This window comes from Leuresthes tenuis, unplaced genomic scaffold (genome assembly GCF_036924035.1).
Source record: "Leuresthes tenuis unplaced genomic scaffold, fLeuTen1.0.hap1 SCAF_13, whole genome shotgun sequence".
Lineage (NCBI taxonomy): Eukaryota > Metazoa > Chordata > Actinopteri > Atheriniformes > Atherinopsidae > Leuresthes > Leuresthes tenuis.
In genome coordinates, this window is record NW_027325367.1 from 3,783,354 (window position 1) to 3,804,270 (window position 20,917).

Here is a 20,917-nt window from a genome sequence, read left to right on the forward strand (position 1 = left end):
TTTTGGATTGTTTTCTTCGGAAGGTCGGCATAAAGCCCATTGCAGTAGTCTGGTATAAGGAAAAAGGTATTATTGAACCAAACTGAATTATTAAAGTTTCATAATATTTTGAACGCTCGAACAGGAAACTGTCACATCTGACTTGACGTTGGAGAGGCCGGTTTGACAGCCGCGGAGCATGCTGGGAAATAGAGTTTGATTCTCCTCTCCAGTTGCGGGCTTCGCTCGCTCACCGCAGATTCGCTCGTGAGGGGGGCGTGTTCGTCCGTTGTGGTGGAACTGCAGCAGCTTCCGCTTTCTGGCGTCACACATGTAGCAAAACATGGCCCCTGCCAGCCGGGCTGTTGCTGTCTTAGCGCTCTCAGTACTGTACCTGTGTCGGACAATCATCTCCACCGAGTACTTCTCCACTCTCACTTTGTTCAAAAATGAGCTCCACAAGCAGGGATGCAGCTCGCTGTCCGAGTGGGAGGATTACGCCGCGGACTGCGGTAAAGTCTGGGGTTTTTTTGCCGTTACTTTGCCACGTCCTCCTTAATACAACTGTCAGTGTGCAACCCGGCTAGCGTAACTGCTAACGTTAAGCTAATAACAACAATCAATGACAGCCCGGGGAGGTGACTGAAATCAGCTCTGCCTCGCTAAAATGAGCTTTGCAATAAGAGGTCAGTGACGGAGGATAGAAACACAGCAGCCGGGATTTATAAATCTGTACTCAACAGCAAAGAAACCTGAACTCACTCCTTAAACTGCTTATTGTAGCTTCCCTTGAGAAGGGAAACACCAAACTTAGCCCTAAACAGTACATTTCTGACATAATCAAACACAAGTGAAATCATTCTTTCGCTTGACATTTGTCTCTGGTTTTGTTTTACTCGTAACTGATGCACCCAGCTCCACAAACCCTGTAAAATCCATCTGGCAGGGCATCCTTGTTAATGAACGTTTTGCATAGGTTGATTTGTTTTGGTTCATTTACGAGGTAGAGAGATTTCCGTGCACCTGAAAGCACCACAGCACAGATCTCACATGTTTGACCATTTTGAGGCAATTTGAAAGCTCAGCTTTTTCCATCAGATCAACACAGCCAGCTTGTGTTTTAAAGGCAAATCTGAACAAAGGGAAATAAAATAGAAGCATGTTGTGGAATCCAGAATGTATTAAAACTACAGCGATGATGGCATTTTAGGGAACTTCATCTTTGGGGAGTTTTACTTTGAATGCTTGGTGTTTTAAAGCCGTCAGCAGACCCAGCATTACTGGAATAGGAGCATTGCCCTCTGATCTGAATACCACATTACCTGTTGGTCTGGAATCCACCGAGTCTGGTCAGGCCAGCTCGACACCTCAAACATGTTCTTTTTATTAATTTTAAATGGTCAAAATGCAGCTTAAAAGACTAATTTTATGCCAGAATGTCGACTCTTAAAGGTGAAGTTCCAAACTTCTAATGATTAATTAAACATACGTATGTGTAAACGTGGCCAACATGATGTCACCTCCTCATTCATGTCTTAAGAGGTGTGAAAGGTCCCGAAATCTTCCGATTAGGTCTCTATTCAAGGTGGACAAAAGCCTGACGCTTATAGCTGTGAGCAACGGCAGAATCAGGCGAGCACGCTGAGATTGTGCACAATCACACATTTAAAAGTGACTAATATCAACATCCAAAACTTAAACTGATGATTTGATGTGCAAATGATTATCTGAATGACGAAAAGTCCCAAAACTGTGTCAGAAAACAGGTGAGAAGGAGGATGTTTCCCCTGATAATCTGCTTTTTTTTCTGTTGTCATCCTGATATTCATTCAAAACAAAGCAGGTCAGAAGCAGTTTGTCATTAGTTTCAGTTCTCTGCTTTATTTATTGATTAAAGCATCTAAATCAGAACATATGAAACTGTTAGCTCGTTGTGTTGAGGGAGGTGAAATGAAAACAGTTAAATGTGGTTCGTTGACTTCTTTTTGGCTCAGACGTGTCGTTTATTGCTTTTTGGAGCTTGAGTGAGATGCTTTGGTTACTTTAGTAGTAATTTAATCTTTTTTTTTTTATGAAAGCCACAACATTTACAACCACAATCTTCTGGCACATATTTGGCAGGATAACAGCAGCAGCACCATGCAGTTGTACTCTGATAAGATGCAGATTTTGGCTCTTGTGCTCCCCATCATAAGTGCTTTTAATGCTTTTCTTTGCAGAGTCTTCAATTTTACAGTTGGAGGACCCCGACTGTGAGGAGGGAAGCAACCCGCCCTGCGAGTCGGTCTTCTCACTTAACGCAGAGAAGATCCTGGTGAGATCTCACGAACTGATAATATCTCAGCCACATATAACAGCCACACCCCAACAACTGAAATAAACTCATGTTTCATCTGAAGAACTGAGAAAACACCAGACTGTGCTCATTTTTTAATTGCTAGCTTCATGTTCTAACATTAAAAGCTAACTCTAGTTAGCAGGTAAGACTCAGAATCTCTTTATTCCTGCTCACAAGCAGAGCAAAAAAGCACCAAAGATAAATTAGCTGAAAAAGAATGAATGATCTCCACTTCTGAGCCTGTTGCGCCTCAGGTTGCTGGAACTGGTTGGGTGTGGTCTTCTGCACTTCTAACCACAGCCAGTGGTGGTTGTAGTCTTATGGCCACACCCTGTAGTACGGTCTGATATCAGTGCTGCAGGCTAAATCCCACTGGAGGTCATCAGGGTCAGGACTGTGAGATTGTGTTTGTTCTGCAACGCAGCCTGAACCCTCTTAGACAAGCTTCCTGTCATTTCTTTAAGGAGTCTTCAGGAATAGTTCTCCAGGCTTCTTGAAGGACACCCCAAAGCTCTTCTTTGGATGTCGGCTGCCTTTTGTTCCGTTCTCTGTCAGATGATCCCACACTGCTTCAATAATGTTGAGGTCCGGGCTCTGGGGAGGATTCATCCCTCCATAAGACCTGTTGCCACTGATTTTCAGTCCACTTCTTGTGTCATTTGGCACAGCTCAGCCTTTTCTCCCTGTTTCCCTTCCTTAAGAACGGCTTCTTGACAGCCACCCTTCCATGGAGACCATTTCTGATGAGGCTTGGGCCAACAGTAGATGGATCAGCTGAAGGTCCAGATGCATCTCTCAGGTCCTGTCAGGTCTTTGCTGGATTTTTTCCTCTTTCTTAAGGACATCACTTTCAGATCCTGTTCATCTGCTGTAGATAGTTTTTTAGGCCTGACACTTCTTCTTTTGTCCTCCACTTGTCCAGTTTCCTCAAATGTTTTAAGGACACACTGCACACCATGCTGAGATATGCCAAGTTTTCAGCTAATAGCTCTTTGGGAATCACCTTGTTGCTGCAGAAATCCTATTTTCTGTCTGTCAAACTGTGTTATCTTTGCTGTTTTTCATAGATGCAACTAAAGCAATGGGAACAAATGATGTGTCTTTGGACCAAGACTTTTTCACAGGACTGTACAAACTGCTAAAATGTGACGGTGTGCCAGCACACTGACTTTGTTATGCTGACGATGTTGTCACTGATTGTAGCAAGTCTTTACTTTGTCAGCAGTCTTGTTGCAGCTTTAGAAACCTAAAATGCTGCCTTCGGCAACAACGTCCTACTATTAGACTCACAGGGAACACTGTGCCTCACTTACAGAGTTTAAGGATTTTAATGCACAACTATATACATATTTGAAAACCAGTTTGTTTAATTTTGTACATTTTATCAGTTAAAAGTCACACGTTTTTCTCTCGGCTTACATTCGAATCAAAAATGCTTTGTTGTGTGGTTTTCACAGGCATTCCTTCCATTTCAGTGGCCTCTTAAAAACTGTCCTTTGAGTTATTTTTGTTCGTGACATTGACACATATTAGCCACAACATTAAAAGTCTTTTTATTTCACATGTTTTCCTTGTTCAGTTAACTGTTATCTGTACTGACTGTGAGTGCGATTGAGTGGCAGCGTGTCCAGGGTGTAGCCCGCCTCCCGCCTCCCGCCTCTCACCTCTCGCCCTGTGGCTCAAAGTGACACCTTTGAGTTCCCCCTCATACAGGAAACCAATATTTTTTTGCCTTTCTGTGCTGTCCCTCGATGTTTATCTCTCATCTCCTTTCCATTTTTTCTCTCACAGAACCAGGCCAAGTTGTTTATAGAGCAGAAAAAAATCCCCTTTCCTGTGGATAACCACAACACAAACGAGGAACTCGGTGAGTTAGCGTTTGGTTTTGAGTTTTTTACCTTCTCGTGTCGTTCATTAATGCATTTTTCTCTCTCTTTGCAGCTATTTGCTACGTTCTGATAGGCAATGGTCTTTATGATGAAGCCATCAAACACTTTTCACTCTTACTACAGGTGTGTTCTTCTGTTGTTCCGCAGCACATTTATTACCTTTTCCTTTGAATATTTACCTGATGTGTTTTTGTCTTTGATGCAGAGTGACCCAGAGCTGATCAGTGCAATCTATGGAAGAGGGATAGCTTATGGGAAGAAAAGTTTACAGGTGAGTGATAGTTATTGAATGCAGCTGCGCTTTATGGCCTCGTTATTATGTAATCTACTGTGTAAATATGTCATTTAATTGGCAGTGTAAAAACTAGTGGTCATTAAGCACATTAATCTTCCCCAAATCACATATTTGTTGTGTAGAAAATATGCTGTGAAGCTCCTTATCAGATGTCTCACACAGAGCAGCCGTTGTTGCTCAGTCTTTAAAAGCCGAGGCCACTCGTTACAAAGCATTTTCTGTTCATGTTGTGTTTTCTAACAAATCGTTAGAATGAAATTCTTGCTGCTGCTGTGCTTCGGGTGCTGTTGTTCATGTGCCTTTTCTTTTACAATAAGAGAGTTATTATAAAGAGTTTTGCTGACAGCAGCAGTTCCAGGTAGAACTCAGAGTGACATTTAATGCATCTTAAATCAGGACGCTGCGGTTATTAAAGTGGAACAAGAGAAGATTACATGGACAGCAGCAGATTTTCTTATTCTTTTAAATGTCTGTGATTAAAGGGGAACTCCAGTATTTTTAAAGCTGGACCTTATTTCTGGCATGAAATACGTTCATCTACTCACTGAGAACAGTTTGGTGAAAGTCGGCGTCCTTCGGAAGATATTTAGATCACTCGCAATCTGTGTATATCCACATAACGGGAAAGAGCAAGGCATAGAAAATACAGCCTCTAAATATCTAAATCATAGTAAATAAGTAAATAAACTGTGCTGCAGGGGGGCGTGTGGATGAAGTGGTCCCAGTAGAGTGCCTGTGTAGAAATCCCTCCGTTAGCTCTCCTATAGCCGCAAGTAGCCACATAACAGCAGCTATGAGCTAACAGAGCTTTATCACACGTTCATTCATTCATTCTTCTTAAAATATTGGTGAAATAAAGACTTATTTAGAGGCTGCATCGTCTAAGCCCCGTTCACTCCGTTATATGGATCTTGAAGAATCTAAATATCTTCCGAAGGACGTCGACTTTCACCAAACTGTTCTCAGTGAGTAGATGAACGTTTTTCATACCAGAAATAAGGTCTAGGTTTAAAAATATCTGAGTTTCCCTTTAAGTTTCTTGTTTATTTACCTGTAAAAGCTGTGTGGAACCTCAAAACGTTTCTCCCTGTCAGGACATAAAGAACGCTGACTTGGCGCTGTACGAGCTCAACCGAGTCATCACCCTCGAGCCAAACTGGCCGGAGGTCTACGAGCAGAGAGCTGAGGTGAGGCCTGAACTGTGCCGGCAGGTGAAAACACTGAGGGAATCGGTCCTAATTCAATTTACCACGGCTTCCCTTCAGTTGTGCAGCTTTGGAGTTTTATGTTGCTTTGATACTGCAGTAAATTGGCAGTAATTGATGTCATTTAACAAATTAGATTCTACGTTTAGAGCTTAGTTGCCTTCCTTCTTTTAAGTTTCTGCATTTTCAGTCTCCACAGACTAATCCAGTCAGTGAAGCATGACAGGTAGTAAGGTGCTCTGTGCTGTGATTGTGTGCAGCTGGTAAAGAGGATGTAATAAGCTTCACTGCAGGCTGGATTATATTACAGCAAAGACAGAGGTGAAAAACTACAGAATGTTACTGTTGTAATTAAACTTCTGTTGCATCAGTTAGTTCAGGTTATGAGCATCTTTAAAAGCGTTAATCACTGACCAATTGCTGTTTTTAGTGCCTTTACTCGGTCTGGTGCAAAGAATAAAAATTAGCTTTTAAAAAGTTTTCAGGAAGCAGGCTTGAGATCAGGGTTATACATTTTTTATTTAATCACATCTTTCAGCATAAGAGCAGCTACTAATATGGATGTTTTTTTGTTTTCTTGTAAGGTTTGTGGTTTGTTCTTTGAGAAAATCTATGATCTAAAATCTACCACATAAAAAGGCAGCAGTTATAGCGCAGCAACAGATAAGCATGCTGCCCACAGCGCTTTATGTCTGGAGTTGAGAGGATTCAATAATATCAGGATGAAAGAGTTTTTATACCGTATTCAGGTGTCTTTTCACCTATTTAAAGACTTGCAAGTAAGCAACCTGAGTGACTTAAAGTTTAGAAAGATGTAGCCAGGTTAAATGATAATTAAATGAACGTGTGAACGCCCTGCAGTGACACCTGAAGTTGTTGTAGTATCAGAGTTTTGTGTGCAGTCTGAGCAGGAAAGCTAACTCTTCTTTTTGCATACTTTAGGTTTATTTAGCAGGAACAATACATAACAGCAACGTTACAATAATAAAAAAGAAAGCAACGATTGCAGTGAGTTAAATTGCAGACCATGTCCCTGATTGGGATTTTCAGCAAAACTTTCTGAAACAATAAAACAGTGACAAAAACATACAGATAACATTTTACAACAGATGCAGATGTGAACAGAACTCAGAGTTTTCAAACTGGCACCAACAAAAGGAAAATCCCTTGAAATGAACTGTAAAACCTCCCTGTGTCCTACTGAAGCATTGCTCAGAAATGCTACTTTTTCCCCTGGATTTCTGCATGTGTGGCTCATAAAATACTGTATTTAGCACCCAGTCACCTTCATCTTATGGAAGCAGTTCTGTTCTGAATACAGAATGTGGGATGGATGCTCCCTCATCTTCATCGCTTTATCTAACGGAACCGACACGCTGTCAGACCGAGCTAACACACCGAGCCAGTCCCAGTTAGTTTTTAGTCATCGAAGCATTGTGCTGACTTCCAAGCCTTCAATCTGTAAACATAGATATTAGTGTAAATCCAAAGATTCTCATCAGAAAATGAGAAATGAAATGAATAATAGATCCATGATTCAGTCTCAGTTTAACTTACTTCCCTTTTAGTAGTTGGTAAAGTTTCACCATAACATGAAGTAAAAATCTCTCCATCAGTGTTAACTCAATCACTTACTCAAGAGAACAGAAATAACTGGGGGAAAATGGCCATACGGGACACAAAAATGACCATGAAGGCTTGTTAGCAGTTGATTAGAGTGCAGTGGCTCTGACAGCTTGAAGGGTTACACATTCAGCTCGGAAAACACTAACCCTCCCCCAGGTTTCACTCTGAGGCCTTTTTTTATCAGTCGTTTCCTCTTTCTGACCCTTAATGTCACTGCAGTGCAGCTCAGTTTTAATAAACCAGGCATTCAAGCTTGTTTTTGTAATCCCTCAAAGACCGTAGTAAACAGGAATTCATGTAATGTCGTGTAGTCTGATGGCATCATGCGGCCGAACAGTGCTCCAACAGGAAAAACTCCACACCTGGATGTAGTCCTTTCATCTGCAGTCAAGTGAAAACTCTGATGATGAATCTGGACTTCATTCTCAGATCCTGTCTCCTTTGGGTCGGATCAGCGAGGCTCTGAGCGACCTGACCAAAGCTATCCAGCTGCAGCCCTCAGCTCGTCTCTACAGACACAGAGGAACTCTGCTCTTCATTTCAGAGGTTTGCCCTCCCAGTGTACATTACCTGTCTGTGTGTACTGGTACTGATCCATGATCTGACCCCGTGTTTCCCCTCTGTCCAGGATTATGTGGCAGCTATGGAGGACTTCCAGCGATCTTTAGAGCTAAAGAAGAATCAGCCCATCGCCATGCTGTACAAAGGCCTCACCTTTTTCCACAGAGGCATGCTGAAGGTGTGCAGCCAGCTGGCTCTTTACCTTTTCTCCTCACAGATGTGGGAATTGTGCTACATGAGGTTTGGTTAAAAGTGTTTTATGAGACTCGCTGCTGCAGTCTGCTGCTGGGAAAAGATCAGCTTCTGGGTGCATAAAGACACAAATCTATATGAAATCATTACAAACAAAAAAATCTTAAAATGTGTTCTTTTAACAGTCTGTAAACATCTGGAACTGAGGAGACCAGCCGCTGGTCTCCCTTTGGGAGAGGAATGTTGTCCCACTCTCGTTTGTTAGAGGATTCTAGCCGCTCCTGTATTTGTTGTATTTAGTTTTTCAGTCGGTGAAACATCTGGACTGCAGGCAGGTCGCCCTTCTACTACGAAGCCGTGCTGTTGGAATAGATGTGGTTTAACTTTGAAATATGAAAGGCCTTCCCTGACAAAGACGTTGCTCTAAAACCTGTTCATACCTTTCAGCAGTGATGGAGCCTTTCCAGATGTGCAACTTTACATTTCCCTTGGCTCTAATCCACCCCCATACCATCAGATACAGCCTTTTGAACTGCTGATAACAACCTGGATGGTTCCTCTCCTCTGTAGTCTGGTGGATTTAGTCCATGATTTGACATTTTGATCCAAAAGACAAACACAAGTTAATGACAACAATAATGTCACATGTAGACGGAGAGTAAAGGGAGCAGATGCTACTGAAAGAGAGGCTTCCTGGGGAAATCCCTGCACAGCACCCACAGGCAGGGTGCTTCGAACAGTCACTGTTATCATTGTTTCACAATAGTGGAATGTGCTGCAAGAAGTCTTGTTGGAAACGGTCGACATTGCACCATCTGCTTCTAATCAGCAGCGACTATAACAAAGAATATCCCTCATCTGTGACCAGGAACATGATCTTTAACTCTGGCTTACAGACAGAGTCGGCAGTCTGTTAATATTTGAATGAAACGACTGCCATGTCTCAATCGATCTGAGCAGTTATCGCAAGGATTCCTGGACTTTGTTCTGAAGTTCAGAGCTTTTTGTCTGAGCAGCTCCTTTATTCTGATGTCTGTGGAGATCCTACAACTATCCCACTGCTGCCACCGTGAAGTTTTAGTTTCTTTCTTTTAAGCAGCTCAAGAACTTTCAGACACTTTCTTTAAATTTGTCCAAAAAAAAAGCATTCCCATCAGGCTCCAGAGTACTTCCTATTTAAATGTTGGCATGCAGACACGTCCTGAGTGCCTGAATGAAATAAAGCTAAAGCAGCATAGCTTTGGCTGTGGCTTCCATCTAATAACAGATGTGCAAACTGCAGTTTGAAGATAAAATCTGCATTTCTATATTTGCGGTCTGGTCTGAACCATCTGCTGAGTGAGAGTTGTTTTTTTATTGTAGTTTCCTGTCAGCTCTGCTGTCACTCTGTGTAAAAGGCTGTTGTTTTCTTTCACCAGGAAGCCATTGAGACATTCAAAGAGGCACTGAAGTTGAAATCTGATTTTATAGATGCCTATAAGAGCCTTGGACAGGCCTACAGGTACAAACATTCTGCCACTTCTTTTCTAAAGCCACTTTAAATGCAGCGTACTACGTATGCATCCATTGTTGCTCTGCTCTTCATCTTCACAGAGAGCTGGGTGATTTTGAATCGGCGATGGAGAGCTTCCAGAAAGCTCTCATGTTGAACCCGAACCACATCCAGTCTCTTCAGCTCCGAGGCATGATGCTGTACCACCACGGCTCACTGCAGGAGGCCATCGGCAACTTCAAGGTAGAGAAGTCCTCAGCAGGTTAAAGAGCTTGAACCTTTGTAGGAGGTATTTTCTGCCTGTTTACCCACAAGTTGACACAATTTCCTGAGGTCTAAATGAAACGCCTGTGACGTGCTTTGCTTAAAATACGACACAAAGACAGTACAACAGGTCTTTACTAATGCAGAATGATTTGGTGCAATACAGACGAGGAGGCTGGTTCTTCTGCCTCCAGCTGTGAGTGTGACATAGAAACTCCCTGAATGAGGATTTTTTTAGGGGTTTTTAAAGGGGAACTCCGGTATTTTTAAACCTAGACCTTATTTCTGGCATGAAATACGTTCATCTCCTCACAGAGAACAGTTTTGCGTCCTTCGGAAGCTATTTAGATAACTCGCGATCGGCGTATATCCATATAACGGAGTGAACGGGGCTTAGAGGGTGCAGCCTCTAAATAAGGCATTATCTGTCTTTATTTCACCAATACTTTAAGAAGAATGAATGAATGAACGTGTGCTATAGCTCTGTTAGCTCATAGCTGCTGTTATGTGGCTACTTGCGGCTATAGGAGAGCTAACGGAGGGATTTCTACACAGGCACTCTACTGGGACCACTTCATCCACACGCATGGCTGCAGCACAGCTCATGACCTTTTATTTCACTTTACACTAGAAAACCTTCATGCTATTTATTCTTCCACTTCTTGTCCTGCAGAGGTGTCTTCAGTTGGAGCCCTACAATGAGGTTTGTCAGTACATGAAGGGCTTGAGTCACGTGGCCATGGGGCAGTTCTACGAGGGCATCAAAGCTCAGACTAAAGTCATGCTGAACGATCCACTGCTGGGACAAAAGGCCAGCTCTGAATACCTCAAAGTGAAATACCTCAGAGGTCAGTGGCCCCATGCTTACACGCAGAAACGCATCCAAAAACACTGATCATCTAGAGACAATGACGAAAAGAGTGCCGCTGAAAAGCTGCCGTTGGACAGCCAACAGCATGTTAGACAGTTTGAAGCACTGAGGTCTTTCAGGGCTTTTATTAGCTCAGGTGTTTTAGCAGAAAGTTGAAGAATCAAGGGTAGAAAAAGAAGGATGGAGGGTTGTAAGAACAGCACAAGGACATAACTGGAAGTATTTTCAGGCTCTGATTATTTAATCTACGGTAGAACGTGTATACTGTCTGAGAGGTGAAGACATTTTCTAGATTCCTTTGTTTTTGGCTCCAAAGTTACATGAAAAAGAAAAGAAAACAATCCAATTCTGCTCGGCTCACACGGCATTTGAACCTTTGTTCCACCAGAGTACTCTCGTTACTTGCACTCCCACCTGGATATTCCAGTGGTGGAGTACAACGTGGACCAGGACCTGCCGGGGAACTTTAAGAACCACTGGGCCAAGAACCTGCCTTTTCTCATAGAGGACTACGAGGAACAGCCCGGCCTGCAGCCACATATCAAGTAGGTTGGTGGGTTCGTTACAGCTAACGGACGGATGAGAGGACGTTCATTCATCTTTCTCATTTGTTTTACTTCCTTTGGCTTCTCTGACAACTTTCTAGTCTATCTTGTACAGCAGTTGACTTGCAGGATGGAGCTTTGTTATGGACCATTTCTTCCAGTTTCCACCATAAAGTTAATATTTCTTTCCAGGAGAAAAGTTTGATCGCTCTTTTCTCTTTGACAAGACATGTAATCATTGTGAAAAATGAGCTCAGCATCACCAGACTTCCTTTAGATGGAGTCCAGCTGTGCATCTCCTGTGGAGGTAATGGCTGCCATCTCCTCTGGTCCTTTACCTGTCATCAGCCCCAGATCATCAATGATGGTGAAAATTTTCATTGGACCAAACCAAAGTTCCAGCATCATCTCCTTGTTCCAAACAGATGGTGATTCATCTCTGAATCTCACTTTCATTCAACCATCCACAGTCTGCGGCTGCTTCTCTTGATCTCACCGTTACCTTGTTTTCTTCTCTTTAGGTGTTAGTTCCCTGCCAGTTTCTCACAGTTCGCTCTCAAACATTGACTCCTATTTCTACCCATTTGCTTTACATTTCTTTAGTTGTACATGTTCTATTTTCAGACATATTGCTGTGAGTTTTCTCGCCTGAGGGCCTGTTTCCTTTTTGCAACTTTTGCATCATTTGCACCGACAGTTTCTCTTGTCGGAGGCCTGTTTCCTGTCAATGACATCATGCAGCTCTGCATGCACACTCTGTTAACTGCAGACTAATTTGGATACTTCAGCCTTTGCAGGCACTACATACGATCCGATATTAGTCTGCACATTTATTGAATGGAAATTTTGGTCCAGAACAACATGAACAGCTCATGAGAGATTTGACCCAGTTAATCCTGCTTGTGTTTGTGGTCTGCAGAGACGTGCTGCCACAGAACTTTGACAGCTACAGCACTGATGTGCAGAAGCTGATCTGCACCGCCGATCATCTGGGAGCACTGATGCAGTACGACACTCCCGGCTTCTTACCAAACAAGAGAATTCACCGAGGTAACGCTGATATAAGTTGTGATTCCTGAAGATCTTCTTAAATGTTAAAAAAGCTGTAAAACACGGAGTTGTCTGATTCTGCAGCCATGGGTTTGGCAACGCTGGAAGTGATGCAGGCCATGCATCGGACGTGGAGCAACTCCAAAGTGCGAGTTAATGGGAAGACCAGACAAATGCAGTGGAGAGACATGTTCGATATAGCTGTGAAGTGGAGAAGGTGAGGGACATGGCACGTTTTTTTCTGTCAGGGAGCACCTCTGCACGACACTAGAAGAAAACTAATTATTGTTTTATAGTTCCTGACACACCTGGCCGACACCAAGAGCAAGCAGCGACAGCAGACCCAGAAAACAGCTAAAGTGCTCTTTAACTCTGCAAAGACACAACCTCCAGCTACAGATACACAGTGCATGCACGCCTGAGAGGATGCAGGAGGGAGCAGGAGTCGATAAATTATTCTGGAAGCTTAAAAAACATAAAGAAACACATGTTTATGTGAAGTCAGATGATTATTAGTACAGTTTTTACTATAAAACATGGTTGCGGCTCAGTTATAGGCTGTTTTAATTAGTTTAGACTCAAAAAGCTGCGTTTGAATTTAAACAAACTCATCTTATGTTCTGTTTTTTACTCGTGTTTGTGCTTCAGAGTTCATTCATGATGCTGAACAGCCATTCAAAGCATTCGTAAAGCTCAGGGAGGGCCTGACAGAACTCATGTCTTACACACCAACAAAGAAAGACAGATGCTCCAGATGTTCCCAGTTGTTGGCCTGGAACATCAGAAACCTTTGTGAGACTAAAATCAGGCTCTTGAAATAGACTCAAAACTGCACGAACATACCGAGACAGAGAGGCTTTTTACATCTGTTTGTATAACCAATAAATCGTATGTTATTACAGCTGAAATCCCAAAATATCTGCTGATATTTCCCTTTAAGTCTACATTTCGACACTCTGTTTTCAGCTGTGCATGTAACTACGCTGAGTGACAGTTACAAGACTTTCAACATCATTCACATACTTGGAAAAAGTTAATTTCGAGCTCAATTAATCTGAACATGTAGCGTTACTGAACATCCGAATGTAAAACTCCTAAAAGACTGCCGTCCTTTCTAAGATAAATGAAGAAGTAACTAACTCCAGGAAATAGCAGTGCAACTCAAAGATTTCTGGAAGGACAAATCCAGATGTTGAAATATGATAACCGCCAGCTCTTCTTGTTTCAGCAGGCTTGCTTAACGCCGTGAAGTCCCGACAGAAGCTAATATTCAGCTGTTTTTTGTTTGTAGGTTTGTACTTAAGAGCAGCTGAAAAGTTGAACTGGGAAGGTGCTCGCTTAAATCTGTCGGCTGTTGTGCTTGAGCAGCTTTGGTCTCCTCATCCTGGTTGTGGCTGATTGGATTACAACAGGCTCTCCCTGTGCTTGCAGGATTGCAGATCCAGACCAGCCAGTTTTGTGGTTGGACCAGATGCCAGCCAGAAGCCTCAGTCGAGGTTTCAACAATCACATCAATCTCATCAGGTAACGAGTCGTTTCCCTGGCGACAGTGTCAGACTCTCTGAGGAGTCCCTGGGGCAACTTGAATTTCCACATGACATTTATAGAGTTTTCTCCATTTCACATAAAGAAAAATGTCTTTGAGTCCCTTGAAATGCAACACCGGCCTTGTTTCTGCCGAGCTGTTTGAAAGCAGTGTTTAAACGTGTGTTTTCTTTTCTTTCTCCAGGGGACAGATTATTAACATCAGATACCTGACCTACTTTGACAACATCCTTGACTTCATCAAAGACAGAATATTAGTTTACCACGGGTAAATCACTTCTTGACTTTCCTCACTAACATTTTGCTTTCAGTGCTGATGCCATCGTCCAATATTTCCATGCATTAGATACAGTCCATTCTGGAGCTTTAAGGCTTAAAACTAATCCTAAATGTCTTACTCACCGCTGCTTGTTGGTCCATTTTCTGTACATGCAGACTCAAACGTTGCTTTGTCGTCTTTGTCTGCTTCCTTTTAGTTTAAAGGTCTGTATAATCCAGAAAAGCTCAGGAACTTATTCCCTTCGTGCGCACGATCTGTTCCCAGAGCTCAAACTGAACTAAGAAAAGAGCATTTAACTATGCTGCTTAACTTAAATTTCAAGTAAACTTTGTATAATTCTTCAAATGTCTGTCTGTGTCGTGATCTTTGACCACAAGGAGACACTTCCTGTGAAATAAAAGTCATGATAATGATGAAAAACATCACGGTAGCATCAGCATATGTAGCATATGTAGCATCAGCATATGTGATCATAATTGATCTAACGGCGTACAGCTCAGACTAATGTGAAGTTGTTTCCTGCTGCCTCTTTAACTAACATGTTAGCACCATCTGTCTCAGGGCGTACAACCCCAGAGGGCTGCTGGAAGTCCGCCAGGCTCTTGAAAATGTGAATAAAGTAGAGGATCTGCTTCCTATAATGAAGGTAATAAAGAACTAAGGTCAATTTAATTATGAAACGCAGAGTTTATTTAAGAATGTGCACAACAGAGAGCAGTTTTCTGGTTGTGTTCAGCAGTGAAATGCCAGGATGGGTGGGCGTGTGTTTGTGTTTATTTCCTGAAGCAGTTCAACAGTAAAACCAGAGATGGCTTCACGGTCAACTCCAAGGTGCCGAGCATGAAGGATACTGGGAAAGAGTACGATGGTTTTACCATCACCATCACCGGCGACAGGTAACAGCACTTTGTTCAGCATCTTCCTCAGACTGAATCATTTTAAGGTTTGCAGCTCAAAATGGGCCAGTGAACATTGATAAAGAGGCTGTTTGCATCAGGTGGTGACCTCAGAACATCAAGAACAGGTTGGAACATACTCCAGCTGCACTGAGCCAATCGATCAGGCCACGTTTTTACAGTGTGAACAAACATTTCTCCTCCTCATTAATCCTCTGAGGTTCCTCCATACACCGCCAGAGATTCCACTGGGATTTATTTCCACAAAAAACACTGAACAAGAAACAACACACAGGGTTGAATATCCATGGAAATGCTTCCGCTTGCTCTGAGTGGGCACATCTCTGAATTACTGATTCAGAGAGCTCGCAGCAGACTTTACCTCAATCACAGCTGATCCCTTTGCCCAACCCTCCATTCTGCAGGGTTAAGGCATCCCTTTTCTTTCAGGGATCAAGGGTTAGTGGTCACCTGGCTCCTAAACTCTGGCTTTCAGGGGCAATTTCGATGATAGATGACCACTACTCCTTGATGCCAAACAGAAAGCAGACCCCTTATCCCTGTGAAACAGCAGTAAAACCAAGGGATTGAGCCCTGGTGTCACAGGCTCTGGGTTTGTTTGTTAGAATTAAACACCAGGTGTGAACTAATGAGGTGGGAACAGCCCCTGAGAGATGGTTTAGTTGCAAAAAATGTGAAACTTTCAGAACAATCTATGAGCAGAAATGTCACATTTGTATTTTGATTCATCTTCATTTGTGTTGGATTGCATAAAAATAAGAAGTATGTTTTAATTACTATGGAATGAGGGATTTTAAATATGTCTAATCATCATTTTCTTGTCTTATAATACATCTGTTGTGTTTCTTTAGGGTGGGAAACATGCTGTTCTCCGTAGAGACCCAGACGACAGAAGAGCGGACGCAGCAGTACCAGTCAGAGATCGAGTCCATCTACAAAGACCTCACAGCTAAAGGAAAGGCGTTGATGCTGTCCACCGAGCTGGGGGTAAGACGAACCTCCACAGACTGCTCTGAATGACACGACTTAAGTAGATAATAGAAACTAAAAGGATGCACAACAAGTGGTTTATGAGATGAGGGGAAATGTAACATTTTTATTCAGTTTTAGGGCATTTTTCATGTTTACGTTCCCTTTAACAAACACTTCTAAACCTCTGCAAATTGATATGAAGTTTTATTTAAAGCGTGATTCAGTTTTAAGTTTCTCTGCTAAGAAGGCAGCAGCAGAGGGGGGAGAACACGAGGAGCAAATCATAAACGGAAAAGGCAAATGAAGTCATGCACAAAGGAAGTCAAAGAGCTTTTTATAAGACGTCTGCATTAAGACAAAATACAGACACTACTTCATCCACATGCAGCAAAAGGGAAGCACCTCTTAAGCTCCCCTGGCAGACCTCATTTACAGCCTCGGTGTTCTGGTGTTTACGGTCCAAAGTAAAGTCCAAAAATAAGGACCTAAAGACCCCACCATATCTTAAAAAACACACATTTAACAGGTAAGTAGGGTAAAGAGAGGATGCTGATCTGGGCTCAGCCACCAGCAGCTTAAGCACATGTTAAATATTCAGTTTAATTTCAGTCAGCAGAGCTGTTTTCCCTCCACACCGAACAATCTGCATGATTTGCAATTTAAATTCTCCCCCGTCCATCTTCCCTTCTTCATCCCAAATTTCAGTTTTCCAGACAGACTCATGGGCCAGTCGACTTAATGAACTCTGCAGGGAATCACAGATGATTAGTTTCTTTTCATAATTATCTCTCTTAACTGCAGCAATAAACAGACTTCAGAGGAATATTATCAAAGCCATCAGGAGGCGTTTCGTCTTATTGTTGTGAGCAGGCAGCCAACCTTGACCTTGTTCCTCCTGCTCAGCTCTCTGCTTTGTCACTTGATTTATCCAGATGACCCAGCAATGTGCTTTTTTTATTCTTAAGCGAGTGTTTACCCTCCTCTGAAACAGATACCTGCAGCAACACGGGCACGTCCCTGCTGTGTTGGACTCTTTGTTCTGTTTTGCTGACGAACAGCAGCAGAAGTGAAATAAAGGTCATGTCTGTTGAGCTTCCCTTCAGGCCAGCGGATGAACCTGCAGCCGACTCTGACGATCTGTCTTCTTTCAGGACGCAGATGCAGTGTGCAACCTGATCCTCTCCTTGGTTTATTACTTCTGCAACCTGATGCCGCTCTCCAGAGGATCCAGGTAATTTCAGCCAAAACAGCACGTCTGCATAGTCTCTCACACGAGATGCTGAAGTGAGCTCGTTCTGCGCTGAGAAACATCTTAAGTAATGGAGTTTTCATTCAAATCAGTCAGAAAAAACTGGTCAAAACCGACCAACAGCTGGTGGGGACAGTCTCTGTGTGAGTGTCACTGTTACTATGACAACAACTGTGTAAGGTGGCGTTCTGCGTCTGCTTCTCAGTGTGGTTGCCTACTCGGTCGTGATGGGGGCGCTGATGGCCAGCGGGAAGGAGGTCATTGGTAGGATCCCGAAAGGAAAGGTAAATAAACTCCTCGTCTGTTTTCAGTAGTTTTAAGATGATGATTAGGTTTAAAGTGCAGAGATATCATCAGTAAAATATCTAAATTAAATGGATTCAGTGAAGAAGAAGAACGCAAAACCCTAATTCCAGAGAAGTCGGGACACTGTGTGAAATCCAGATAAAAACAGGATTCAATGATCTGCAAATTTATTTATGTCAGATGTTGAAAGTGAGACTTTCTAAATCAATAAGATGTTAAATACATTTTGTTCTTATTTACACGTTAATATAAGCAGGATTTTACTGTCGTTGACAGTTTCCTGAAGGCTTAAAGTCCAACTCCAGCAGCAATTAACTCCACTAAAACTCAACTGTTTCCCTGAAATTCTTTATTCTGAAGAGGCTTTTAAACAGCACGGCACGGATGTATAACATTTATCTCAATCAGTGACTGAGATTTCAGATTTATTTTGATATTTGTGTTCATTTCTGTTGAGGTTTCATGACTCCTCGGCTGAGTTTTTCTAACTTTTCCTGGTAAATAACGTGAGGGATGTAAAGATGTCATCATTTTTGCTCTAAGTGTTAGACATGAATGAGTATCTCACATTCATGCAGACGACCTGTAAACTAACTCGGTTTGTTTAATATCCTTTCAGCTGGTGGACTTTGAGGCCATGACTGCACCCAGTCCAGACAATTTTAGTAAAACAGCAAAGCACTGGATGAACCTCAAGAGGTGTGAAGGCAAAATGTTTGCTTTCCATGTGATTCCGCTGCTTTGCTCTCCCTAATCCTCCCCCTCTTCCTCCCCAGTTTACCAACTTGGTACCAGGGTCTTCCGTCTGTAGCAGAGACCTTCCCTTCCATCCGAACGATGATCGAGGTCCTCAACACAGACTCGGCGTCACATTGTCCAAAGAAGTCTTAACAGAGCTTCTGAAACATAAAGAAGTCTGTTAAATAAAGTCTTAAAAACGGTGTCAGCACAGGGCAGAACAGAGGAACAGTCGCCTTCTACAACCCCAAACAACACTGGACTCATTTCCCTTTGAATTTTAATACATAAAACCATTTTAGGTGTTTTACTGTTCTCTTAGAAATTAAATTTTGATCTGGTTTAACAAAAAGCTACCAATGATCTCATTTCAGTGTCCAAATGCTGCTTTGTTCTCTGCCATCTCCCCATAAACACACTCTTAACACGTTACTCTTAACTCAGCTCGACTTACTGCACCATTTACAACCATCTTAGCAGCAGCTTCTGGTCTCATTTAAAGAAATACTATGATTAATGTAAGACATGCTCGTCTCTGAGGAGCAGACGGCAAAGGCTTGAGGTGTAAGACTGAGCTTTAGCTCAGAGGTGTTTGGGGAAACGACAGGGACGCTGAAAGCAGGACGTCACGGTGTGTTTGGGATGCAGAAGCGATTCCGTCCAACTTCGCTGAAAACGCCCAAAGCACAAACCCACCCGCCGGTGTGAGCGATCTATGGTTTCACAGTCTGCCCAGAATGTGAAATGGCTTGTCAAAAGAAAGGTTTTAAGTTTCAGGTCAGCTCTAAAGAGTTTTTATTTGATATTAGAGATCGCGATGGGCTCTTCAAACGAGCCTTTTAACCACTGGCATGCAGACACACAGGATTTTAAAGAAATGTGGAACAAAAACCTTCAGGGCTATTGAATTCCACTTTGGATACTTGAAGTAGTCTCTTTTATTTTGCTTTGTCAGCACTTGCAGCAAGTGTTGCCTCTTTTATCGAGTGTTTGAGAGCAGCAGTCAGAGATTTTAGAAGCATCAAAGCCGGTTGTTGCTTCTCAGTGAATGAAAATAAGTTCTGGAGAGCATTTTCTGCACAGAAAAGGAGAAAAATATTGAAATAATTGACACAGAAGGAATAGTCCAATACTCTAAAAGTGCAGCGTGAACTGCATTTGAAAATCTAAGTTACTTGATTAAAAGTTACGGACAAAATCTGTGACTGGTGAGAAGCTGGTGGATTCATTCCAGACGGGGAAAAGCACAACCTTGCCTCAACCTTTCCCCTGTGTCTCTGGTTTCTTTTCTTCGGACTTTCATGTTCTAACTCGTGGATCGAAGCCGTCTGTGCGCAGCGCTTGTGCTCATTTAAATGTTTCTTTTCAAGCTCACTGATGTCTGGGGAAAACCTGCTTATCTTTTTTTAACTAGTCTCTCAGATCAACATCATCAAAGTCCCTCTGAACAAAAACTGTAGTTTTACACGATGACTTTCATGGGAAATCCTTCCAGATGCATTATTTGACTGGTGTGAGCAGGATTTGAAGTTAACGTGCAGCTTTGGACTGAAGCTGGTTTACAGTGTGTGCAGCAGAGTTTACATTGACTCAATGTGGGTTTAAGCACAAAGAATCGTTTTCTAAAACTAGCCCATGATTTTGAGGCCTTTACTGCTCACATTAAAGGTCACTTACACTGAAGTCATAGTAATCCTGCAGTAAATCCTACTTGAATGTCATCGGACTGCATCATTTCTGCTTATTGATAGGAAACGGATCTCCTTCGTGTTGTACTTAATTTATTTCCTGCATTACAAACGGTCACAACCTTCACTTGTTTGTGTCTCTTCTTTTTTTCCAACTGCTGACCGGTTCTGATCAATCATCTCATCCTTATTGGATCATCTTGTCATGAGGTGCTTTGTTGGGCTTCAGAGTGAGGAGTGCACAGCATTCTTACATCTTAAAACTTGAAAGAGGGAGTTTTTCTACGGAATTAATGTTCTGTTCAATGTCAATAAAACTGGGTGACAATTTCAACTGGCTCTGATGTTTTTATTTTCTTCCAGAAGAACTTATGGAAGCATTACGGTTAGCTAACGGGACAGTATGCTGAAACAAAGATAAGAAATGAAAGAATATGTTAGAAACCTCCACAGAACCTCAGACAAGCAGAAGATAAAGGATGGATGGACGTGACATACGACAGTAATTTATTTCATTTATTGAGCCAGTTTCAGCCCAGCTTTAGCTGTGGGACAGATGGCCTCACATTTGACTCTAGAATACTTTGGTATCCAGAGGAGTTCATGGTGGACTCAATGACTGCAAGGTGCCCAGGTCCTGTGGCTGCAGAACCAGCCCAGATCATCAGCCCTCCACCACCGTGCTTGACAGCTGGTATGAGGTGTTTGTGCTGATATGCTGTGTTTGGTTTCCTCCAAACGTGCTGCTGTGCATTATGACCAAACATCTCCACTTTGCTCTGGTCTGTCCAAAGGACATTGTTCCAGAAGTCTTGAGCTTTGTTCAGATGCAGCTTTGCAACCCTAAGCTGTGCTGCCATGTTCTTTTTAGAGAGAAGAGGCTTTCTCCTGCAGCCCTTCCAAAGAAGCCATCCT

The 20,917-nt window shown here is 42.5% G+C and overlaps 1 protein-coding gene across 2 annotated transcripts; it reads left to right on the plus strand.

Annotated features, from left to right (window-relative positions):
• The first annotated feature begins 270 nt into the window (after positions 1-270).
• ttc13 (tetratricopeptide repeat domain 13) lies at positions 271-20,336 on the plus strand. Of its 2 annotated transcripts, none has more exons than XM_072361801.1 (23): positions 271-491; positions 2,199-2,293; positions 4,109-4,184; positions 4,259-4,329; positions 4,412-4,477; positions 5,596-5,688; positions 7,762-7,878; positions 7,961-8,071; positions 9,504-9,586; positions 9,679-9,820; positions 10,515-10,689; positions 11,101-11,257; positions 12,177-12,307; positions 12,392-12,524; positions 13,739-13,831; positions 14,037-14,120; positions 14,694-14,778; positions 14,922-15,028; positions 15,901-16,036; positions 17,173-17,252; positions 17,476-17,554; positions 18,196-18,275; positions 18,353-20,336. In XM_072361801.1, the coding sequence occupies exons 1-23, from the start codon at positions 323-325 to the stop codon at positions 18,465-18,467; spliced, it is 2,478 nt and encodes an 825-aa protein (XP_072217902.1). In that variant the 5' UTR covers positions 271-322; the 3' UTR covers positions 18,468-20,336. The 2 variants fall into 2 exon arrangements, with proteins under 2 accessions (XP_072217902.1, XP_072217901.1); XM_072361800.1 differs by having other exon boundaries at positions 272-491; positions 14,919-15,028.
• Positions 20,337-20,917: the final 581 nt, after the last annotated feature.